We start from the raw sequence: 23483 nt of genomic DNA, 5'->3' as shown, positions 1-23483 counted from the left end.
ATACCGGATCACCGAGAGGTTATCGGAACCCCCCGGGAGGTATATGGGCCTTAGTGGAAGAGAGGAGAGGTGGCCAGGGCTGGGCCGCGCGCCCCTCCCCCCCTAGTCTGAATAGGACAAGGAGAGGGGGGCGGCGCCCCCCTTCCTTCTCTCTCTCCTCTTTCCCACTTCACGAATCCTATTCCAACAAGGAAAGGGGGAATCCTACTCCCGGTGGGAGTAGGACTCCTCCTGGCGCGCCCTCTCCTGGCCGGCCGCACCCCCCCTTTGATCCTTTATATACGGAGGCAGGGACACCCCATAGACACAAGTTGATCCACGTGATCATATTCTTAGCCGTGTGCGGTGCCCCCTTCCACCATAGTCCTCGATAATATTGTAGCGGTGCTTAGGCGAAGCCCTGTGACGGTAGTACATCAAGATCGTCATCACGCCGTCGTGCTGACGGAACTCTTCCCCGACACTTTGCTGGATCGGAGTCCGGAGATCGTCATCGAGCTGAACGTGTGCTAAAACTCGGAGGTGCCGTAGTTTCGGTGCTTGATCGGTCGGGCCATGAAGACGTACGACTACATCAACCGCGTTGTGCTAACGCTTCCTCTGTCGGTCTACAAGGGTACGTAGATCACACTCTCCCCTCTCGTTGCTATGCATCACCATGATCTTGCGTGTGCGTAGGAATTTTTTTGAAATTACTACGTTCCCCAACACCGATAATCCGTTTAAAGCCCAGACCAATGTGGATTTTCCACGTGTAAAATTGTCACTGGCCAGAGGAACCACGTGTCAGCTCGATGTCACAACATATGTCATTCATCAAATGGACGAGACGGGCGTCCCTATGATGCCGCTTGCTGCCAAGGCATCGATCCCGGCCCCCGCTCATCCGTTAGTGGGGGGTGTGGCGGAGGCGAGCGGGGTATGGCAGGAGGTGTTACCCCGGCGTGGTCCGCATCGCCCGACGTCGCCAGCCCCAATAATGGCTCCTCGTCACATCCCTACTTGGATGCACGGTAGATGTTGCATATGCCTCACACTTGGGCACCGTGCGGCTAGCTGCAGAGATCTTCTTTGGTACTCCCATTTCTTGGAGAACGGTCATCTCGTGTGTGAATGCCGCAAACCATGGCATCCTCTAAGCTCTTTGACATGCCTTGTCATGCCGCTAGTCCTCGGTACTGTTCATCGTCCTGCTCCAGCTTCATGTGAAGGTCCGATAAAATTTTCACTCCCCTCCAAGGCGCTTTGCCATGGGTCTTTGGGGGTCTGTCGTCTCTACTACCTTTGGTCGGCAGCTTCATCCAATGTGATGTTGTAGTCCTCTCTGGCTGATCAGACAATGTTGTTGCAGGGATTGGCTAGCGTGGGTTGGGAGTTTTCTGGAGTAGGCGGAAGCTACTATGAGCAGTCTCTCCCTTGCGTCGGCTATGTCGCAGACCACTCTGGTGTCAGGCCCTCCTAGTGTGGCCGATGTTAGCTCCACAGAGGAAGAGGGGAAATAGCTATATGGATGTTTCTCCCCTCGTGTTGGGGACAACCCATCGTCATTGCCGACAATGTCTCCTGTGTTGCCTGCCACTGAGGGAGAGTCCATCGTCGTGTTCAAGGCTCCGGTGCTACAGGTCATGCCTGAGTTACGGGAGCTTTGTCTGAACCCTCCCTGCCTCACCTTTGTCCGCGGAGCATTTGGAGGTGAACTCACCGGTAACCTCATGTGAGGGACATGTTTCGCTTATGTGATGTGCGCATCTGAAGGTGTCTGAGTCCATCGGGTCGGTGGTTCATGTGGTCGATGATGTTGTGTTGGTGGTTCCCGTGGTTGATGATGTCGTGTCGGTGGATCCTCTAGTTGTGTATGTCGATGCGGCCAGTATGTTGATGTTGGCTCATAGGAGCCTCTTGGTTGACTACATCGACACAAAGAAATTCAATGGGTTTTATGATTTCCCTGAGAAATGGGTGGCTGATCAGCCTGGATCTGGCAAGACAAGAAGAGTTGCAACATTCGAAAGGTGTCCATGATTTCATGATGGAGGGTACCCAGTTTTTGCAGTTGTTTGGTGTGCTCGTCGGGAGTTTCATTGTGTTGTGCAAGTGTCGTGCATTGCGGTTGTTGTTTTGTTTGAAGGGCCGTTTGAGTGGTGTTGGTGTTTTGTAATTTGTGAGTAGTCCGTGCGAGTTATCTGTAACGGTTTTCGTTCGATTTTCTGTATATTAACTTTTTTCTTCTTAATTAATTGCCTCTGTTTCAATACATTCTAACAATTGCAGACTAAGGTATAGCCTAGTGGTGGGAAGGGGTTGATGTCTTCCCACCCACCCAGGTTTAAGGCATGGTACTTGCAATTTGAATTTGTTGCACCAATTATACTTTAGGGGCCTCTCTTACAGTTTTTCTGTCAAAAAATACATTATAATAAATAAATAGCATTGTGTATGGCCCCGCTCATGCACAGGCAACCACAGCCATCTCGTAAGAGGGAGAAGAACTTTCTTGAGGCGGTTGGTTAACTTGTTTCTGAAATTTCTAAGGGATTGACAAATCTTTGACGAGCCGCCTTTCTAGGCATCCACACCACACGCTTTGGTTTCAAACCTTGTGGATCCTTCCATTCCGTGTGCACGCAGACGCACTGCCTCTCCTGGCCAGCCCGGACGGACCCTTCCAGCTCGCTGGAAACGGGAATTCTTCTCCGTTTCCTCCAGCTGGTACAGCTCTGGAAAGACCGAGCAAAGTTTTGGTTTCTTGGCCTTTAGCCAGCTGCAGCAGGTGTACAAAACCAGCAAAATTTAGCCAAAAAACAAATTGGCCAGGAAGCGCGCCGTTGGCTTTCTCTATCATCATGAAATCTCTGCCTCTCCATGCGTTGTGTGCGGTGTCCCCACAGACAGGCGGCATCGCAAAAGCATGAGAAACAAACAAAGCAGTGCGGCATCGGAAAAGGACATTCTCCCCCGGCACGCTGTGTTTGACTTCACTCCAGCTCCAGCTCCACCCCAGCCAGTCCCCGAAGAGTGAAAGGCCGTCTTCGTCTCGACTTGCTTCCCCTCCGAGAGACCGACCTGCCCCCATCCAATCCATCCACTTTCCTGCAAAGGGTTAGGGGAGAGGCAGGGATTCGGCTCCGCTCCACGCCAAGAGTAGCAAGGATCTCTGATTCTGATTTGAGAGCGGCAAGCATCGAATCAGCCGACAGGAGGAGGTCTCGTTCACCGACCCAGCAGCAGCCATGAGTGCCATGAAGTTTTGCCGTGAATGGTAAGCCCAAGCTGCTTTCCTCGTTGTTGCCTTGTTTGGGCCATGGATTTGACCGGCAGATCCGTTCCATTCTCTCTTTTTTGGGGGGCCGCAGCAACAACATCTTGTATCCCAAGGAGGACAGGGACCAGAAGGTGCTCCTCTTCGCCTGCAGGAACTGCGACCACCAGGTCACCACCACTTCTTCTTCTTCTTCCCCACTCTGTTCATCCAAAGATTTCCCTATTTCTTCACCTCATACTACCTCGTCCCTACAAGTTACTTCATACTGTAAGCCTCGGCAACAAGAGGAAAACTGAAGAAAAGAGCATAGCCATTCCAGTAAAAGAGGAAAGACTGAATTAATGTGGCATGTAAAATTGTACAGTCTGTCGGTAGAGTAAGGGCTGCTGTGCTGTTATCAGTCTCAGGAAAAAACTGAGCTTGAGCACATTGAACTGAAAGAGAAGTGCATAGCATAGGCTGTCAACTTGTGACAAAAGTAGAGCTTGTTCCGTGCATTGCCAATTGCTGCCAGGTTCTTGTTTTGACCTTGAAATGCTATGAAACTGCAGGAGGTCGCAGACAACAACTGTGTCTACCGGAACGTGGTGCACCACAGCGCTGGAGAGTTCACCCAGGTGCTCCAGGACGTCGCAGGTGACCCAACCCTTCCCCGCACCAAGGAAGTCCGCTGCGCCGTCTGTGGCCATGGCGAAGCTGTCTTCTTCCAGGTAAAATAGGTTCAAGCCCAACGCAAACTGTTGACATTATTCAGAGGTTTATTCCTGAACAAAACCTCACCTTGATTTGGTTGTGTTCTATAGGCCACCGCCAGAGGGGAGGAGGGGATGACGCTCTTCTTCGTCTGCTGCAACCCGAGCTGCGGCCATCGATGGAGAGAATGATGTGTCCATCAGCCAAACGATGATGAATTCCTCTGATGCAACAGTCTGAGAGAGATGTTTTTTCTTTCTTCCCAAGAGATATTTTCCCCAGTAGCATGAATTGGCTGTATGTTTCAGATGTATTGAGGCGGCATATCATTTTCATAACTCAATGAGGAAAAAACAACCGAGCCCACCGGGGTAAAAATATCCCTGTGGTCCATTGCATTAATCAAAGGATGCTATGAGGACATTTTTCTCTTGGTGGTTTGTTCCCTTCTGCACTTCTGCAGTAGCTTGAGCAGTAAATTTCAAGAAAACATGTTTCCTTTTTCAAATAAAAAAACGAAGAAAGGAACATGTTCTGAATATTTTCATTCATGCCAGCAAACGATGAGCTGAGGAACTTCAAGTATGTTTTATTTACATCGGCTGTTGTGTTTTAGTTCATCATGGCACTCTTATGTAAATAGTTTTCCAGTGATGACTGAATCAGCTATGTACTAGAACCAATGTTACAACAACTATGAACAGACAGGAAGTGTTGATTCAGCTATGTACTAGAACCAATGTTACAACTATGAACAGACAGGAAGTGCAGATATCCACCAGAAAGGTAATGATCATTTTAACATCTCCAGGAGGAAAACAATCGAGCACACAAGAGTGAATATCCCTGTGTTCCACTACGTTTATCAGAGAGCGGGATGTGGACATTTTAACAGGTGACATGTTTCCTTCAGCAGTTTATCTAGGAAATGTGTTCTCTGTAAAAGAATACCTATGTATAGAAAAAAAAACTGTTTGGATGGATACATTTCTGAAACTTCACACGGGAGTAGATTGGGTACCCAAATTTGATATCTCAAGCTTCTAGATTTCTTAATATTCATATAAGGGGGTGGAGCACCCAGGAGCTCCTGTGTATTTCCCTCTACTCTAGTTCCTTTTCTAGTATCTCCAGATCTGGATGCTAAAAGTTTGGTGCAACAGAACAGACTCTGTTGTTCAAGAACTGAATATCCCACGGTACAATGTGCATGGTTACAACTGCAGTACTGAAAATACTGCTACAACAACCATATGGATGCTACACAGCAAAAAAGTTAATTTCATGGATACAGTTGCCATACCCCCAAAGTGAAAATCTGTGCTACAACAATAATCCAGTACTTAGCCTATTCAACAAGTACATATGTCCAAGATTCTTCACTACGAAAGCCATTGGCGAGCTGCAAACAATTGTCAGAATTCTTCTTTTCATGGTTACCGATGAATGCTGCTCTCCTTGAGGACCTCCAAGAGGTGCTTCTGGCAGTTCAATGCTGGTCTTGCTTGAAAGTTTCAGCAAAACTGACTGGAGGGCCATGCATCACAATAAGGTCAAGGGAATTTCATCCCATTGTTGAAATAATTTCACTTGCCCATGAAGGGAGAGGTGCTCGGAATGTGACAGGCAATCCAGTTACCGGATGCACAAATGATAAGCTTTCTGCATGCAACGCATGACCATCACAGTCCACACCGTTCCACTCGATCACTCCTCCGTACTTCACATCACCTCTGATAGGAAACCCAAGATATTGACAGTGCAGACGAATCTGGTGTGTTCGTCCACTTTGAGGATAGGCTCTAACAAAAATCATGTGGTTCTTCACATCAACATTTGAAGTTTGGTCAGCTGCTTTCTCTTGTACTGTAATCGACTCTATATCATCAATGTCAACATTAGATGGTTCTCTGTACTGTCCTTCACCATCTGTCCCTAGCACTTCGAATTTTGTGCTCATGTCCCTTACAGAGGAACCCCCTGGTAGTGTTCGGCCAACGTCAGACATAGCGTACACACGCCAAGCGCCGTGTTTTGATCGCCCATGACCAGAACATATCTTAATCTTTTCCCACGCTGGTGGGTAACCTATGCAAAGAGCTAGATATGTTTTCTTCACTTTGTGCTCAGTAAAGGCCTTCACAAGCTTCGCTGCAACTTTGTTGCATTTGGTGATGACCATGAGACCACTGGTATCACGATCTAGCCTGTTCGCGAGGTGAAGGTTAGGTTTACTTGAAGGATCCCCTGCAGGTCATAGAAAGAATTTTCTTCAGTTACAAATAGGGGATAGCAAGTCAGAAATAATAGGAACTTTTTTTGAGCGAAAAACTGTAGGGGAGGCCCCAACAGTAACATTTTATCGAGACCAGAAGTATTTACAAGACGATATGTGCGTATGGTATATAAGGAGGAAGGCAGTAAAAATGGGGAGGGGCATAGCCCAGATCGTCAAACCAGCATTTAAGGGGGGATTCACACACTCCTTCACTCTGTACAAAAGAAGGAAATGTCTCTTTTGAATATGCAAGACCAAACACCTAAACTATGATTACATCTTCAAAGATCTTAGAGTTTATCTGCTTCCAAATGTTCCAGGCAGTTACAACAAAGACCTCCATGAAGAAAGGCTTGTTGAAGGATGAACTGGCTATAATGAGCATGATTTCCACCGCAAGTTCCAGAAATCTCTGTTGAAGCAACAGTTCGATAAGAGGCGATCCGTGGTCTCAAGCTGGCCAATACTGCAGAGAATCCAGTTTACTTTGTTGTTAATCTGGATATTTCGTCTTTGAAGCATCTCTTTAGTATCAAGTCTACCATTCAGAAGTAGCCAAGCAAATGCTTTCAGATTAGAAGAACACTTAGAATTCCAGATCAAGTTTGAGGAAACTGGGACCTGAATATGGTCAAAGGAAAGCTTATATATTTAGGAAGCATTATTCATTGAAAGCTCCATGTTGGCTCCTGTATTATTTGGATGGTGAACTCAGTACTCAGGTCACGATCTTAAATTGTGATTTGTGAAGGCTATTTTAACAGCACTGTAATATTATAAATTCTAACAATATATCAGAATTAAAATATAGAATGATTGCTTGAAGTCAAAATATACACATCACAATAAGTAATGTCCATCTTACTCCTAACCTGGCTTAAGTTGCTATCAGAAGCTTGCTCAAAAGAAATATTGCTGTCAGGACTTGCTAACTTGTGGGGGAACAAATTTGATCATCTCACAATAATTCTTTGAAGATACCATGGTGTCACTACTATTTCGCAAGAATATTAGAAGGCGCAGTTACACATAAACTTTCCAAAACATGCGAAAATGTGGTCCATCTATCCAATGTACATTTGGTAGAAAAATGGTAAATTTAATCCTACACATATTAGATTGTGCTGACTTTCTTACTTCACAATAGTTTATCGTCACATCCATAGTGCATTTCAGTCTCTGAAAGTAAAATGAGACATATCAATTCCTACTTCCAAACTAAGTCCATCTGGGAATATCATGAGAAAAGACACTAACCAACAAAATCCACTTACAGATAAGTTAACTCATCGGTATCCCGTATCTCTACAAATGTGATGAACCAGATCATAATATCCGGAGATATGCTCTTAGGGTCGATAATTAAAGCAGACTTTCCGCTCTCACACTGTGAATTTCTAATCATGTTTGCTCCAATATCTGAACATATGGCATTTTTGGTAGCTTGCATTAGGTCCAACCAGGCCCGCACGATGCAGTTTTGGCCCGTTTGGTTGCCTGCCTTGCACCTAATCTCGGCCCGCACGATGTTTGAAGCACCTCCGGGCCTGGCTGAGTAGGAACGCTCGAATCGGTCGTTTTCTCACGGCCATGCCCGAGCGACACAACTCGAGGCACGTGGGTGTCGGAGGCTGCACACGAGAAGCCACGTTCAAGACGTCGCATTGTTTCCTGATGCACCGCCATAACTACCCTCATCCTTCTCTCATCACTCACTCTCCACTCTAACACAGGCGGCGGCGAGCGCAAGATCTGGACGGCGAGCAGCGGAGTGAAGAACTGGATGACGAGCACTGGCGTTGATCACCGGCTTCACGCTCGGAAATGGCGGTAAGCCCTTTGTCCTTGATGTAATCGATTTATACCATGCCCGCATTCAATTTACGCATCGCGCACTAGGCATCCAATCTACCTATCGGGTTCGATTTGGTACTCGACCGAGGAATATCCGACTAAGGATTTGAGCAGTTCGAACGCGATTGAGTACAATTTTCACGCGGGGGGGGGGGGGGGGGGGGGGGGAGGCACGTTGAACTTACATCCTTTTGAAACCATCACAACAAGCAGTACATCCTACCCACGGCGAGCCTAGGGGCGCCAGTAGCCTTGAGGCTTGTAATGGTCCACCTCCATGGGTAGTGTACGGTTGCCTGGCTCTGGCGCCCTGACCAGGACCTCCACCGCTCCATCATTGTCAGCGTCCTCAGGCTCGACCGCAGCATCCACCATTTTCTCCTCCTTGTCGTCCTCTAGAACGAGATGGTCGCTGGTACAACCGCGACGACCGATTGGTCACGAGGAGCCCTGACAAGCCTGTACTTGGCCCATCTGGCTCTCTGACCAGGATCGGCCGACTTGGCCTCATCCATCACCCACCACAGTATGTCCACTGACATAGCGCCTTTGGCTGGGCCAGGTATTAGCGTCTTCAACTCCTCCTTCGTCGCCTTGAACAACACAGTGTCTGCCTCTTTATGCATGTTGTCAATGCTCTTTAACTGAGAGCACACCTACATGGTCTTCACGAATTTGGTGCGTTCACCGAGCGAGAACCCAACGAGGAATGCCCTCCATGATTCCATCCAATGACGTTGGGGATGGGGTTCATGGCGGTAAAGCGGTGGTGGCACACACACACACACACACACAGAGAGAGAGAGAGAGAGTTGTGGAAGAGGAGACATTAGAAGACAACGAGAGAGAGATGGTTGGAAGAGGTAGTGGAATGTGGTGGTAGATAAATACAGGCTTTGGAGTAGGTAGGTGGGATGAATGAGTGTTGATCTTTGGTTAACAACTATGGTAATTGTGGTCAAACATTTCTGCATACCTCCATTGATCTTGCTCATGTGTGTGTTGCATTTTGCCCCTCCATTGACCTCCATTCATCATGTTCATAATGCAGATCGACCAGGCTGCTTCGGGGAACTCCAAGGGCAAGGAGGTGGTTGTGGCCGACAAGAAGGCCAAGGCGGTGGTGGAGCTCGGCAGCGCCCCCAAGCGGTCGAAGAACTACGGCCATTTCCATGCGAATGTTAGCCCAACCCACTTCTACAAGGTCATCCTTGCACCCAAGCTGGAGTGTCTGCCGATGCCACTAGGATTCACCAAGCACTTCACCGCTGTCCCAGAGGAATTCAAGCTGAAGACGAGCACTGGCTGCTCCTGGAGGGTGACAATCCGGATGATCAACGGCAGGCTCACCCTTGATAAGGGTTGGCGCCCTTTGTTCACCAGATCAGGTTTGGGTACCTCGTCACCTTCAAGCTGGCGACTCCCAACACCCTAAAGGTGATCATCTGCAACGACGACGGTGTCAAGGTGATTATCAAGTGCAAGAAGCTCGAGGAGGCCTTTGCCATGGATGCCTAGAAGTTATCTCTGCACCTAAGACTTCTGCTTCGGATGTTTTAGACTATGCTGAGAGTGTTTATTAGCGGTTAACTGTGTGTCTAAGACTCGGGTTTAAGGCTATATGGTATTCCTATTTATCTATGTCACGCTTGTGAGTGTGCTGGTAACCTCACCACGAAAGAAGGTTACCAGACAACATGTGTTGCATCTAACCAAACACCACACACTCTGCATCTGCCCAGAACAAACGTGCAACCAAACACCGAGCGTGTGTATCTTCGCAGCCAGGCTGGGGAGGATGCAGGCTACCAACGATGTGCATAACATGGTTCTTAGCCTATATTCACTCGCCAGACCCAACTCGGTCACATATGCAAGGGGGCAAAAACCAAACGCACCGTTAAAGAAGCAATCATTTGGCATTAGTACTAAATATCTCAGACTGCCCATAGTGGGAGCAACTTCAGCAGTAACATAAGGTCCAACTCAGCAAATTTGCTTATGTGGCAAAGATTTAATAAGGAGAGAGATGATTTGAGTAACATAGCTATAGCTAGTTACTCACACTACGAGTAACATCTTAGGGTGTGTTTGGTTTCGATCACCAACTAGAATGGCATGGGTCGGACCCGTGACTAGGCCTCGTTACTGCGTTTGGTACATAGCTGGAGCGGGAATCAAGTTGTTCCCACCGAGGGAATATTCGGCTGATATGCGGAACCCGCCGATACCTCCAAATAGGAGGAATCACACGGAACCGGTCGCGTCTCCTCTCTCAAGCCGCCTCCGCCTCGTCTCTCCCCTCCCTCCCGTTGCTCTCTCACAGCCACAACGTTCCCATCTAGGCGGCGGAATGGGTAGCAACCGGTGGTTGCTGGCGTCGGCCACACCCTAGAATCCTAGATGGCGGCCTGACCTGCAGGGAGGCGGCTGCAAATTTGTGGCGTTGACCAGATCTTCCGGGGAGCGGCGGCGGCCTGATCTGCTTGTGGGAGGCGGCAACCTGATGTGCTGGTCGGCGACGGCGGCCTGACTCGCCGGTGAGTAGGCGGCCGATTTGTTGGGGGCGGCAGAGGAGCAGTGGCAGATCGCTAATGGCAGCAACCTGGCCTAATGGTACATCCACACGCAGGGATATGGGAAGAGGAGCCTGGTGTGGTATTGTTCAACGAACATCCGATCTGAAGCTTTACTCAGGAGACTAGTGGCTGCAGAGGAGCAGTGGCAGATCGCTAATGGCAACCAGTCAATGAGTTCATGAGCTCTTAAATCTTAATCATAGTTTGACCGTGGCTTTAGGACTTAGAGTTACATCCTTGTCATAATGTGCATTGTTATCTTCTTTTTCTTTTTTCATATATTTTTATTCTTCTTTGTAAATTGATTCTTCTTTTGCTTGTACAAATGTGTTTTTTAGCCACAGGGTCATCTTGAAGAAATGCTTTGGTGCAAGAGGAAATAGTTGCAGATAGCTTTGATGTCATATTTATAATGCTTTGCGAATGTACCTTGCCAAAGTGAACCAAATCCATTACGTTCCATCTCTTCAACCAAACACTGAAATGTAACCATTCCATTCCATGTATTGCCTCCAACTAAACACAGGAATGGAACCGACCCATTCCAGTGGAATGGAACTATTCCATTCCATTCCACTTCATTCCGCAACCAAACACACCCTTACATACCAAGACAAGATGAGTCTACAAGCTAATAAATGAAGTGTTGCATGACACCACACATATGTTATTCCCCACTATAAAGGTACAGTACTAGTAACATAGACTAGTACTCCCTCCGTTCTGAATTACTTGTCTTAGATTTGTCTAGATACGGATGTATCTAGCACTAAAATTAAGTCTAGATACATCTGTATCCAGAAAAATCCAAGACAAGTAATTTAGAACGGAGGGAGTACATGCATTACTAGTCTAAGTTAATCCCCATTATGGGTAGTCTCATGGGTACAAAGCTGCAGTGGTACACAAAGCAGAAAGCAACCAAACCTGCGTTTCATCAGCATGAACAGCTCTTGAAATTACTAGGCCGCGAGCATCTGAGTATTTTGTTGTGTCCTTGCGAACTAATGGCGCGATCTGTCTAGAGCTGTTTGAAGTACAGTACCTGAGGAGGCGGTGGAGCAAGGGAGGGCGGAGAGGAGGGCCTCGCAGTAGACGCCGGCGGGCTTGTCCACCACGGCGAGCCACTCGTCCTCGAACACGACGGCGGCGGAGGAGTAGGCACCGGAGCGGGCGGAGGCCGTCAAGGCGCGCCGTAGCTCCACGTCCTTGGAGACGGCCGGGTAGGGCGGGGACACTGGGCACGGGTAATCCCCGGTCGCGGCCGCTGACATCACTGCGTCCTGGACGCTTGCTCCCGCAGCGGCGACGGCGAGGAGGCGCGCGGGTGGCGGTGTCAGGGCTCGCGACGGGGAGGCGGCGCGAGGCGAGAGCAGAGGGAGGAGGAGGGGCAGTTTCGTCATTTGGGTCCGCAGAGGAGACCGATTCCAATTAAAGACACGATACTTTTCTTTTCCTTCTTCGCTTCCCCTCTGGCCGCCCTCTCCCCCGCGGAAGAAACCCAACCCTAGCCTCCGCCGTGCGTCTCCGGCGACCCTTCAGCAGCACCGCCGGGCGGCCTCGCGGGCTCTCCTGGAGCGGTTCCGCTGCAAATCTGAAGCGCGAGCGTTGAGGAGGAGGAGGTGTTGGTCGGCGATTTACTGATTTGGGGGGCGGAGGAGGATGGGGTCGTCGTCGAAGGTGGTGCGGCCGGAGGAGGTGCTGGAGTCGCTGAAGAACGACGGCACCGTCGACGCGCTCCGCATGAAGATCATGGCCCAGCTCAAGGCCGACGTATGCTTCCAGCTCGCTTCTCCCCCACATCCTTCCTCTTTCCAATCCTCTTCTCGCTCCTGCTTGTGACTTTGCTCTCAGTGGCTCGCCAGCGCCGCAGCGGCGAGGTCCCCTGTAGTTTGGTTTCTGATGGCAAAGCGGCGGCTAGAACAGAGAACAATAGAGTCGTCACCATGGCCATAGCTATGGATTTTTTTTTCTTCGGAGCATTTTGTACTGCTGGTGTGCGTGAAAAATAAAAGGAACAGAAGCTTTAGCTGTTAATTCTGCATTTTGCCACTGCCCAGCGCCTATCTCGCCATAGCACGCTTTCTTTTCATTAAAAAAAATCATTTCTCACTCGGAAGCATATTATGGTTGCAATGTCTTTTTTCCCTCATCATTAGGGAATTTTAGCGTGGCAGGATAAATTCTGAACAATGGAATTTTAGCAATGTTATAGACATGTGTTTCTCATCACAGTTTCCTTGCATTGCTTTTACCGAGATTGGCTTGATCAATGGAATGGTTTAGTTGGCTTATTGGCATTAAATCTTCTCATATCGGATTTCTATAGGAGGACATGAAGAAAAATACTATGATGATGGTGGAACAAAGCAAAGTTCTGAAGACTCCTGGAGCTGAGAAAAAGACCAAGAGGGAGCTGTTTGATGCTCTTAGACAAGAATTGGAGTAAGTACTATTGGTTTGTGTATAATTTACTGACGCAATGTGGCATAGAGCAAACATGATATGCTCAGTAATAAATTTACAACATATTGTTTGGTTTGAATTTGTTTTTTAGCATATACACAGCTTTCTATGTACAGTATTCCTTCTGGATGCTAAGTAGAAAGAAAGAGATAACTATTATGTGAATTTGACTTTGACTTTTTGAGCGCACACAATACTCCATGAAGACACATTTCCTTATCATATTTTTGCTAACCACTCTTTGTTCTGAAAGTACTGCGGTCATCTAGCTCCCGATAATATGATGTAATAGTAGTGAAATAAGGTTCAGAAAGTGCTCAGTGTAAATTCCTAGTTTTATCATTGCCTAGTGCCTATATTGCCTATGAGTGCCGCCTACTTAATTGAGTGCATAGGGTCAAGGCTCCCAGTTCTGTCATCGCCTAGCGCGTAGGCACACTTAAGCACACACGTGGTTTTCTTAACTTTGGAATATACGGGTTAATATTTGGTATTCTGGCACTGCTGGAAGTTTAACTTGCACGTTGTGCATTTGGTTTGGACACAGTTGTAACTTTGCATCTCAGACGATTCGTGCCTTTGGTACTTTACTGTACTTTACCAGCGTTTTGAGTTTTTTTTAGAACTTGGATAGTTTTGTTTTATATTGTCGCCTGAAGCAGAAGAAATAATATATCTAACCTGTAAAGCAGTGCTAACTCATTTGTTCGAATGCAGAACTCCGGTTCTTGAGAAAGTCTCAAAGGCAGTTTGGGAGCTGATACTCGACAATGGTGGACTAGGGAAAGAGATCACCGAGACAGTTGAGAAAGTCTTCTGCCGGCTCAGCGGAATTGATGTGATGCCACCTCCAGCTTCAACATCCGGTGCTCCTCAAGAGAAACAGACAAACATGGCTGTAGAGGAGGATCAGAAGGATATGGAAATGGATGCCTCTGAACCATCGTCTTCCTCAAGGAAGAGGCCTTTCAGTGACATCAGTGTGAAAGGAGCAGGTGCTATACCAAACGGTGGCGCTACATACCAGCATGACGATCATGAGGACGGGAACTAGGAGATCTGGTATAGTTCTTTCTTTTGTTGTGTTTTTCAGTTATTGCAGGGTAAATTAGCTGTTGTGTTTTCATGGCCAAAAAAGTGTTGAGGTATTGGATATTAATATAGTTCCACAATCTAGGGTTGTATGATTTATGCCCGTGGCTTCTTTGTTTATACTACTACTAGTGAAAAGTTATGTAAGTGGCTGCTATAGGGTGTTTCCACTTTAGAGCCTTAGAGAGGATCTAACTGTGTGTCCTGAATGTAGAACAAATTGGTTGACTACTTCCTGAGAATGAACTTACTCTTGGGTACTTGACACTAAAATATTTGAATTTCATTCTTTGCTTCTTTTGAATTTCTAAGGCGACAGTAAAATATTAAATTGCTATTTACAATTTTGTCAGACCATTGAATTGCTATTTAGTAAGTACTCCGATCTAAATGCTCTTATATTTCTTTACGGAGGGAGTACAATTTTGTGAGACTGCTAAGAGCGGAGCCAGGACTAGGCCGAGCGCCTATGTTGGCCTTTCCTCAGAAAATAGTTGTTTTTCTTGTTTAATCTACATCTCTATACAAATATAGAAGTTCGAATTGTGATGAGATACTCTAGATCTAAACAATTTAGTTTCGTAACTTGGTCTCTTTGTTACTGCCTCTAGATAGAATTCTTGAGTTCATTTTGTATACCTTAAAGTTGTAGGTTTCTTGCTTAAATAATCTGTAGACTTTACTATGTGTTTGTTCTTGGTGAAATAAAATCGTTCAGGTCATGACATGCATGTTACTGTATTTATTATCTGAAATGGTCAAACGATGTTATGAAGTTTCAAACAAGATTCAGTCAGTGATCTATGTGTGGACTTGTAGATTCTTTGTGTTGCAATATGTTTGATTTACTAAATGGAGTACTGAAGTTCTTTAATAATAGCTTTTCCGGGAAATACACTTGTGTTCCTGGTTGTATATGCACCCTATATGGGGATTTTTTTAAAATATTTTACTAAAAAGTCAAAATAGGTAAGAACTATTTTGACAAAACACTTGACTTATTTTTGCACTAGTATATAGATTTTCACAAAAAAACAAAAGTTGACCTCACAGCAAAAAAAACAAAATTTATTTACTATTACAGGTCACTATTCACACTATTTTAGCCAAAAATTGTGTTTTTTGAAAAGAAGTCAAAGGGATATTTTTCCTTTTGTGGTTTTTTTCTCATGAGTACAATAGAAGGTCAAGTTTATTTCAAAAATATTTTCAGGAATTTTTGACTTTTTGTTGAATTACTAGTTTTTTTCCCATATAGGGTGTAGATGTCCCCATAGAGCACAAATCCTCCTAGCTTTTCCTTCCTAATTCACATTGTCTACTACCAAGACAAATTAAGCGGCGAGTTATTTCAAAGTAGAAAAAAAAACTCTTTAGCAAAGTAGAATTCTTGTATCATTTGTTTCGGTTGTTTTTTTCCGAGAAAACTTTCAATCTATTCATCTTCAATCATGGTAGTACAATGGACACCAGAAATAATAAAAATTAAATCCAAATCCGGAGACCACGTATCGATGATTACAAGCACTGAAGCGAGCCGAAGGCGCGTTGACGTCATTGCCCCTTCATCCTTGGAGCCGGGCAAAACTTGTTGCAGTAGACAGTCGGGAAGTCATCGTGCTAAGACCTCATAGGACCAGCGCAGCAGAACAGCAACCGCTGCGGATGAAGAGTAGCATAGATCGTAAAGATCCAACCTAAAAACACATGAACGTAGATGAACTATGACCAAATTCGAGCAAATTCACCAAGGATAGATTCATCGAAGACACATCTCTACACGCCTATCGATGATGCTAGACACATCATCGAGACGAGGCGCTAGACGGAGAGAACATTATATCATCTTCAGGGAGCTGTCGACATCTCATCTTCCCGAATAGGACACAAATCCTAACAAAACCTGAAGAAACAACTAAAAACAGAACTCTCCCGCCAGCAAAGGCCGAGATCCACCGCGCTGCCATGACCCTAAGGCCACCGGAGATGAGGCGGACCGACGGCGGCGCCGAGAGGAGGCAGGGAAACCCTAGACTTTTCCTTTTCGTGATCTATTTGTTTCGGTTGTTTCATCTTCATTATTCCCTGAAATGTGTCCCGAAACATGCTAGTCTTATCCTGTCAACGGTGGCTCTCGTCCTAAGTGGCACGCTCAACTTTGCAAGTCCAGGTGTATTCTTTAAGGACATGTATAATGGTGTTATATTAAGAGTGCCACATGGATAAATGTTGAGGGGGAGGAAAGAGAAATTATAAGAAAACGCTCTCATTTAGGGGATGATCTCTAAGGGCATGTACAATGGTACTATCTTAGGAGTGTTATTTAGGATAAATGATGAGGTGAAGAAGAGAAAATTCATAAGAAAAGGCTTGTCTTCTCTTATTTAAGAGAAGACAAAAGATGATCTCTTAGCACAATATGTCTCACCATATTTTTAGAAATAGCTAGTTATTAAAAAAATATGCTAAGAGATAATCCATTGTATACATTTTTCTCTGTCATCTCTAAATTACATGCAAGACTTAAGATAGGACTATCTTATCAATCATTGTACATGTCCTTAGCACAATATGTCTCACCATGTTTTAGGAATAGTAGTTATTGAAGATAAGGCTAAGAGATAACCCTATTATAATTTTTTTTTGTCATCTCTAAATTGCATACAAGGCTTAAGATAAGATTGTCTTATCAATCATTGTACATGCCTAACTCCGTCCAAATCGCATGAAGAAAATCTCAACGTTGGAAGTCCAGGGTATCCTCTAACTCAATGTAAATCACGTGAAGAAAATCAAATCTACTGTTCATGGATGAATAGGATAAAATGTGTGGTGCCTAGCTACACTAGAACAGAACCTACATTTCACATGGATATTTGGAGTGGTGATGTAGGAATTAGTCTAAATAAAGGTTGAGCTCGGATAGTCCACGTATATTATGAAAGGTACAGTAGGTGGTTCGTATCAAGCACATTTGCGAAAGGTTTTATTGGGGATTCCAGCCTACAACTTTTGATGGCATGAGAGTATAATGAATGCGCATGTATACATCTGACCAAAGGAAGCATAACCACTCCATTAAGTTAGTCATGTCCAAGCACCTTAAACTTTCCAAAATATATAAGAAAAATAAATCACATACAAAATTTATACAGTGCGGTAGACGTCAGCAGGGGAGCGCCGCGGGGTCCACCTCCGGCAGCAAGTGGGAGGACTGCTCCCCAGCCTACTGCGCCGCGTCAAGCCCCGCCGCCCGTGGCCATGCCTCCACCGACCGCTCCGCCTGCTCCACCTGCACCACCCACCCAGATCCTCGACGAGAGATACAGAGACATGATATGTTTCACATGTGGAGGGGACCTAGGCATTATGTTAACTGCATAGAGAAGAAAATCTGCTTTATCTGTGGTCTAGAGGGGCACAATGTCAACAACTGTTCAACTTGGGCGCAGCCACACCCTGTTGCAACCTTTTTTGGCAGCTCTGCTCTTGGTTTAGGATTCTATCATATTGATGCACCCTGTGGGCCGTGAAGCGAATTGGCTGAATTTCAGGAACTATGGTGAGGTCCATGTGGTTAAAGGAGAGATCAACCAGGTAGATCTGATTAAAAATCTTTCTGAGATCTTCTGCAAGCTTAGACAGTGGCCATGGCAAGTCAGAACACTCTTAGAGAAAAAGTTCTTGGTTAGATTCCCTCCTTGGAAGAATGTTGAAGAACTAATTGAATTCCCTGCCTTTAATCTACCAATTACTGGTGTTTCAGTCTCTGTTGAGAAATGGACTGGTGCAATAGACCCTTTCTCTGAATTGACTGAAGCTTGGGTTGTTGTTGAAGGCCTGTCGTCAAAATGGTGCACGTGGAAGGTATTCTCTCAGATTGCCTCATGCTTTGGGATCCTGGTAGATGTGGACTGGAATGGGCTGATGAAGAGCTTTTATGAGAAAGTCGAAATCAAGATTGCGCGCAGGAGTCCTGAGAAAATTCCTTTTGAACGGAGTATGGAAATGAGGAAAAAGCTATACATTCTATCTTTCACTGTTGAAGGTTTTGAACAAGTGGGTGCCGATGATCCTAATGGTGATAATGGACCTACTGATATAGATGTGGATGGCTTGGAAAATGATCTTGATGTGGGTGATACTGACAAGGACCGCTTGGAAGATGGTGAGGATGGTTTTGATGAACTGGATCTAGCTAACAGAGCTAGCACCTCTGAAAACCCACCTGCTAGTAAAGGTAAGGAGTGCACCACCTTTCATCCTCCTACATTGGTGGAAGCTTGCTATACTCCTTGCAAAAAACATGAGGACAATGTGGAGAAAAAAAGCTGTGAGACTGCTGTCATCCTCCCCTTTGCTGAAGCTATCAAACTTCTAGATGGGCCTGAGATGAACACACATGCTCCTCAAGTTGAAGCTGATTTTGCTGACACTATTGGCAGCCTTGCAACTTCTGCCCAGAAAACATACTACTCTGACCTACTGAGAGATTTTGATAGCTCTGGTTCAAATACTGCCACTGAAGCTGGAGATACTGATAGTGAAATGGAGACCTTAAATGAGCCAGTCATGAACTGTCTGAAGATGCTGGAGTTGAGGAAGGTGAGAAATGATACTGCTGGTAACAATATCCCTCCCCCTCCCTCCAGAAGAACATCTCTGGTAAATGGGGGCCAATTCCCTCTCAAAGGCCTTCAACCAGAGTGCAGAGGAACCAGAATATAATGGAAACAGCTGAAGCATACAAAGGCCTTCAACCAAAGTCCTTTAATAATGCTTCTGTTGATAATTTAGAGGCTTATGCCTCTGCTGTTTGGTCACTCTGATCTAGAAAGGAAAAATATTATAAGTAACCCGGTGAGAGATGAAACTGGAAAATGCCTTGAGTTTGCTTCTCAAAACCCTGAAATATCATTGCCTGATGAGTTAAGTGATATTTGGTGTGAGGGTAGTGGAGTTTGTACTCCTGAAAAAGGCAGACCTGACTCCAACAACCCAGGGGGCACTGCTGGCTCTGTTGGTAGTCTGGTAACTGCTCCTAGACATGGGCTTTTTAGCCTTTCACACCCATTTAAAATTCCAGATAGGTCTCTTTTGGAACATTAGGGGTATGGGGCAAAAAGGAAAATTGCAATGCCTGTCTGATATAGTTAATAAATACAAACCAAACTTTGTTGGTTTCCAAGAAACTAAAAAGAGAGAATATTTCTAAATCCTTCTTAAAGATACTAGCTGGGTCTACTGATTATATTCGGCATTCTTCGCCTGTTGTTGGTTCTGTCGGTGGGATCCTTTTAGGGGTCAACTCCTGCTCCTTTAGTGTATTGGTGTTATGTACAAAAAATATTGCTTGATTCTTACCTTGAAAAATAAGATTGATTGGTTTTGTTGGCATCTAGTAGTAGTATGTGGTATAGCTTATGCTGTGGACAAGGTAGATTTTATCTCTGAACTACATGAAGTATGTGATGGGTTGTCCTATCCTGTCTTACTGGGGAGTGATTTTAACTTGGTCAGAGAAGCCAAGGAGAAATCATCTGGTAATGTTAATAGCTCTTGGGCCTTCCTATTTAATGACTAGATTAATAAATGGGGTCTCATGGAAATCAAGCTGGCAAATAGGGTTTATACCTGGGGTAATAATCAAGACAATCCTATTTTTGCTACCATTAACATAGTGCTTTCCTCTACTGATTGGGATGGTCACTTCCCATTAACCACTCTTTGTGCCCTTCCTAGAGTGGTGAGTGACCATGCCCCCCTCCTTTGAGACACTTGAACTGGGGGGGAGTAAAATGAACAAACCTTTCAAATTTGAAAAATGGTTGCTGAGACAGCCTAGGTTTTCTGACTTAGTCAAATAAGTTTGGGCTACCCCTCCCCCCTATAAAACTGCCATTGAGACATGGCAGTTTAAAACCAAATTGTTCAGACAAAAAGCTAAAGGATGGAGCATTGACCTGGAGGCTGCTATGAAGAGAGAGAAAAACCTCCTGCAAGAATTTGATATCCTTGATGTTTTTGCTGAACAAAACGGAGTCTCTACCGAGGATATCCTCAGAACAAATGACATTAAAAAGAGTTGGAGGAAATTTGAAAAAAAAGACTGCTATGTGGCAGAGATCAAGAGACCGGAAAATACTAGAAGGTGATAGAAACACTGCCTATTTTCATGCAGTGGCTAACCAGCATAGACGGAAAAACCACTTGTCTGTACTAGAGGGCCCTGATGGCCCGGTCCACTCCACAAAAGATATGTTAGAGGTTGCTACCAACTTTTATAAGGATCTCTTTGGTTTTGAACCAAAACCTAATATCCACCTGGGTGATCATTTTTGGTTTGTAGAAGAACTTGTTACAGATGCTGAGAATGACATTCTTGAAAAACCCTTTACACAGGATGAAATTAAAGAAGCCATTATGGGTTCCTATGCCAATGGTGCCTCTGGCCCTGATGGCTTGTCCTTTCTTTTTTATCAAACCTTCTGGGAGGTGATAAAAATGATTTCATGGCACTGGTTAGGGATTTTGAATGTGGTACATTAGATATACAAAGACTTAATTACTCTACTGTTACTCTTATCCCAAAAGAAGCAAATGCTAGACATATGAAAAAAATTTAGACCCATTTGCTTCAGCAATTGCTCGATCAAGATCTCCAGTAAAGCTTTGTGTAAGAGAGTATCCCCTATTGGGGATAGACTACTATCTCCATGTCAATCTGCTTTTGTTAGGGGCAGATTTATTTTGGAAAGTGTTGTTACTGCTCATGAGGCCATCCATGAGCTTCATAGGTCAAATAAGTCTGGGGTGGTCCTCAAGTTGGATTATGAGAAAGCGTACGATAGGGTAAATTGGGACTTTTTGATTGAGATGTTAACATCCAGGGGTTTGGTCCTAAATGGATAAAATGGATTCTATCCATTATCCAGAATAGTTCTTTCTCTGTTAAGATTAATGATGTGATTGGCCCATATTTTGTGGGTGGTAAAGGTTTGAAACAGGGAGATCCTAGCTCCCCCGTACTCTTCAATTTAGTTGCAAATGTCTTCTCCGAAATTTTAGCCAAGGCTGTTAGGGAGAAATTATCTCGAGGATTATTCCCCACATTATTACCAATAGCTTGACTAGTTTACAATACGTAGATGACACTATTCTTTTTCTAGATCCTGACATTGATCATGCTACAAACCTCAGATGGTTACTAGCTTGCTTTGAGAACCTTTCTGGGTTGAAAATTAATTATGACAAATGTGAGCTGGTTCCCATTAATGTTGATGAAGCTAGTGCAAAAATACTCTCACATATCTTCTGTTGCAAAATTGGGAGTTTCCCTCTTAAATACCTAGGGTTCCCATTACACTATCTAAAATTGAGAAGAGAGGGCCTCCAACCCATTATTGACAAGATTATTAAAAGAATTTGTGGGTGGAGAGGCAGACTGCTTAGCTATGAGGATAAGTTGGTGCTGTTACAGACTTGTATTGCTAGTATTCCAATGTACCTTTATGTCTGTTATTAAATTCCCTAAATGGGATATTAAGGCAATTACTTCACAAATGGCTCACTTCTTTTGGGGAATGTGGGTGATGATCATAAATATCATCTAGCAAATTGGGGATTTGTATCCCAGAAAAAAATCCTTTGGCGGCTTAGGTGTGGTAAACCTACGGGAGTTCAATATGGCCTTGTTAGCCTCCTGGTCTAAACGATTCTTCTTGGGTGGTGACAAAGATTGGAAAACACTAGTTAAACATAAGTACAACACTAACAAGCCCAACCTACTCTGGTCTAATTCTAATACTGGCTCCCCCTTCTGGAAAGGAGTCACACATGGGCCCTGGCTGGAGCTAGACCTTTCTATAAATGGAAACTTGGAAATGGCCAAAGTATTAGCTTTTGACATGATACTTGGGCTGGTGACTTGAGTTTGAAAACCCAATTTTGGGATCTATATAGTATGTGCCAACAACAAGAGAGTACTGTAGCTCAGGTGTGGGATGGTGTGGTTCTCAAACTTACTTTTAAGCGATGCGTTGATATGCAATTCCTGAACAGGTGGCATGAATTGCTTCAACTCCTATCTACTAATAAGCTTGTGATGGAGAGGATCATCCTGTCTAGATACTAGAAGCGTCTGGGATTTACTCTGTTAAGTCCTTTTATAATATGATCAATTGGGGGAGGGGGGTTCTACCCCCATTTGGAAAATTTTAGTACCACATAGATACCTGGTCTTCATATGGCTAGCCTACCATAACAAGATTCTTACTAGAGATAACCTAGCCAAGAGATGTCATGTGGATGATAAAACCTGCTTGTTTTGCTGTGAAAACGAGTCTGTGAACCATTTGTTTTTCGATTGTGTAGTTGCAAAAGAAACCTAGAAAAACATTGTTGAATCCTTTAACTTTAGATATCCACATTGCATGAAAACCCTGTCTGATCCGTGGGGTGCTAATAACAAGAAGACTATTGTTTCTATTGTTAACATTGCTTGTGTTGCTACCATTTGGAGCATTTGGACTATGCGTAACGATATGTGTTTTCAGGGCGTGTCGTGGACAAGCATTCGGGTGATCCTGGGGAGAGCGTGTGCTCAATTGCATCAGTGGAAAACCTTATGCGTCGGGGATCAATCGGTGCTACTGTGGCGCTGTCTCCTGCACATTGCATGGGAGGAGGCACCAAGGCTGGTGCGAATAAGGGACTAGATGGACTCATGCTCAAGGCGCACACTGGATGATCTCTCCCTCCTGCGTGAGGATGTCATTCTGTAATAGGATAGACCTTACTTAGATCCCTTGCTGCACGCTGGATGTGTTGCCGAACCAATTGCACTTAGTAGTTGTAGTTTGCATATAGTCTGGCCTGCTACTTTGGTGAGGCTCGAGTGCTACCATTATATTTCGGTTTGCTGTTCTCCGTTTTATGCAATAAAATGGAGGGGGAAACCCCTTTTGTTTCAAAAAAATTATACAGTGACAATCAATCGGACATCATTCACAGATATTTGCACACCATGTGATTTGTGGGAATGTAAAAGAGAAGTTTTAGGAAAATATAAAATATAGAATGCACATTTAAAAAGAGAAGATTGTAAAATGTAAAAATGGATATAAGTCATTGCACAATAAAAAAATGTTCAGACGTTTAGTAAAAAGCAAGGTTAACCATCCCCCAACATAGAAGGCCAAGGACTTGATTGGAAAAGAAGAGGTAGTGAAAGAATCTGTTTGTAAAGGTACAACTGCAC

The 23483-nt window shown here is 44.9% G+C and overlaps 3 protein-coding genes and 1 pseudogene across 3 annotated transcripts; 3 read left to right on the top strand and 1 right to left on the bottom strand.

Annotated features, from left to right (window-relative positions):
* Positions 1-1159: 1159 nt before the first annotated feature.
* LOC147970555 (uncharacterized) lies at positions 1160-2022 on the top strand (annotated as a pseudogene).
* A 918-nt stretch (positions 2023-2940) lies between these two features.
* LOC125508143 (DNA-directed RNA polymerases II, IV and V subunit 9B) lies at positions 2941-4387 on the top strand. The gene is made up of 4 exons (XM_048672746.2): positions 2941-3259; positions 3354-3429; positions 3814-3972; positions 4066-4387. Exons 1-4 carry the CDS (start codon positions 3231-3233, stop codon positions 4144-4146), a joined length of 345 nt encoding a protein of 114 aa, XP_048528703.1. The 5' UTR covers positions 2941-3230; the 3' UTR covers positions 4147-4387.
* An 844-nt stretch (positions 4388-5231) lies between these two features.
* On the bottom strand, positions 5232-12117 carry LOC125508141 (Pseudouridine synthase family protein). Its single transcript, XM_048672744.2, has 2 exons — positions 11712-12117; positions 5232-6202 (listed from the first exon to the last, which is right to left on the bottom strand). Exons 1-2 carry the CDS (start codon positions 12067-12069, stop codon positions 5520-5522), a joined length of 1041 nt encoding a protein of 346 aa, XP_048528701.1. The 5' UTR covers positions 12070-12117; the 3' UTR covers positions 5232-5519.
* LOC125508142 (antigenic heat-stable protein) lies at positions 12107-23239 on the top strand. The gene is made up of 4 exons (XM_048672745.2): positions 12107-12439; positions 12996-13111; positions 13850-14194; positions 22780-23239. Exons 1-3 carry the CDS (start codon positions 12329-12331, stop codon positions 14184-14186), a joined length of 564 nt encoding a protein of 187 aa, XP_048528702.2. The 5' UTR covers positions 12107-12328; the 3' UTR covers positions 14187-14194; positions 22780-23239.
* Positions 23240-23483: the final 244 nt, after the last annotated feature.

The sequence above is a fragment of the Triticum urartu genome, chromosome 5A (genome assembly GCF_056163025.1).
Source record: "Triticum urartu cultivar PI428250 chromosome 5A, HENAU_Tu73, whole genome shotgun sequence".
Taxonomy (NCBI): Eukaryota; Viridiplantae; Streptophyta; class Magnoliopsida; order Poales; family Poaceae; genus Triticum; species Triticum urartu.
This window is presented reverse-complemented; position numbering and strand designations above follow the sequence as displayed.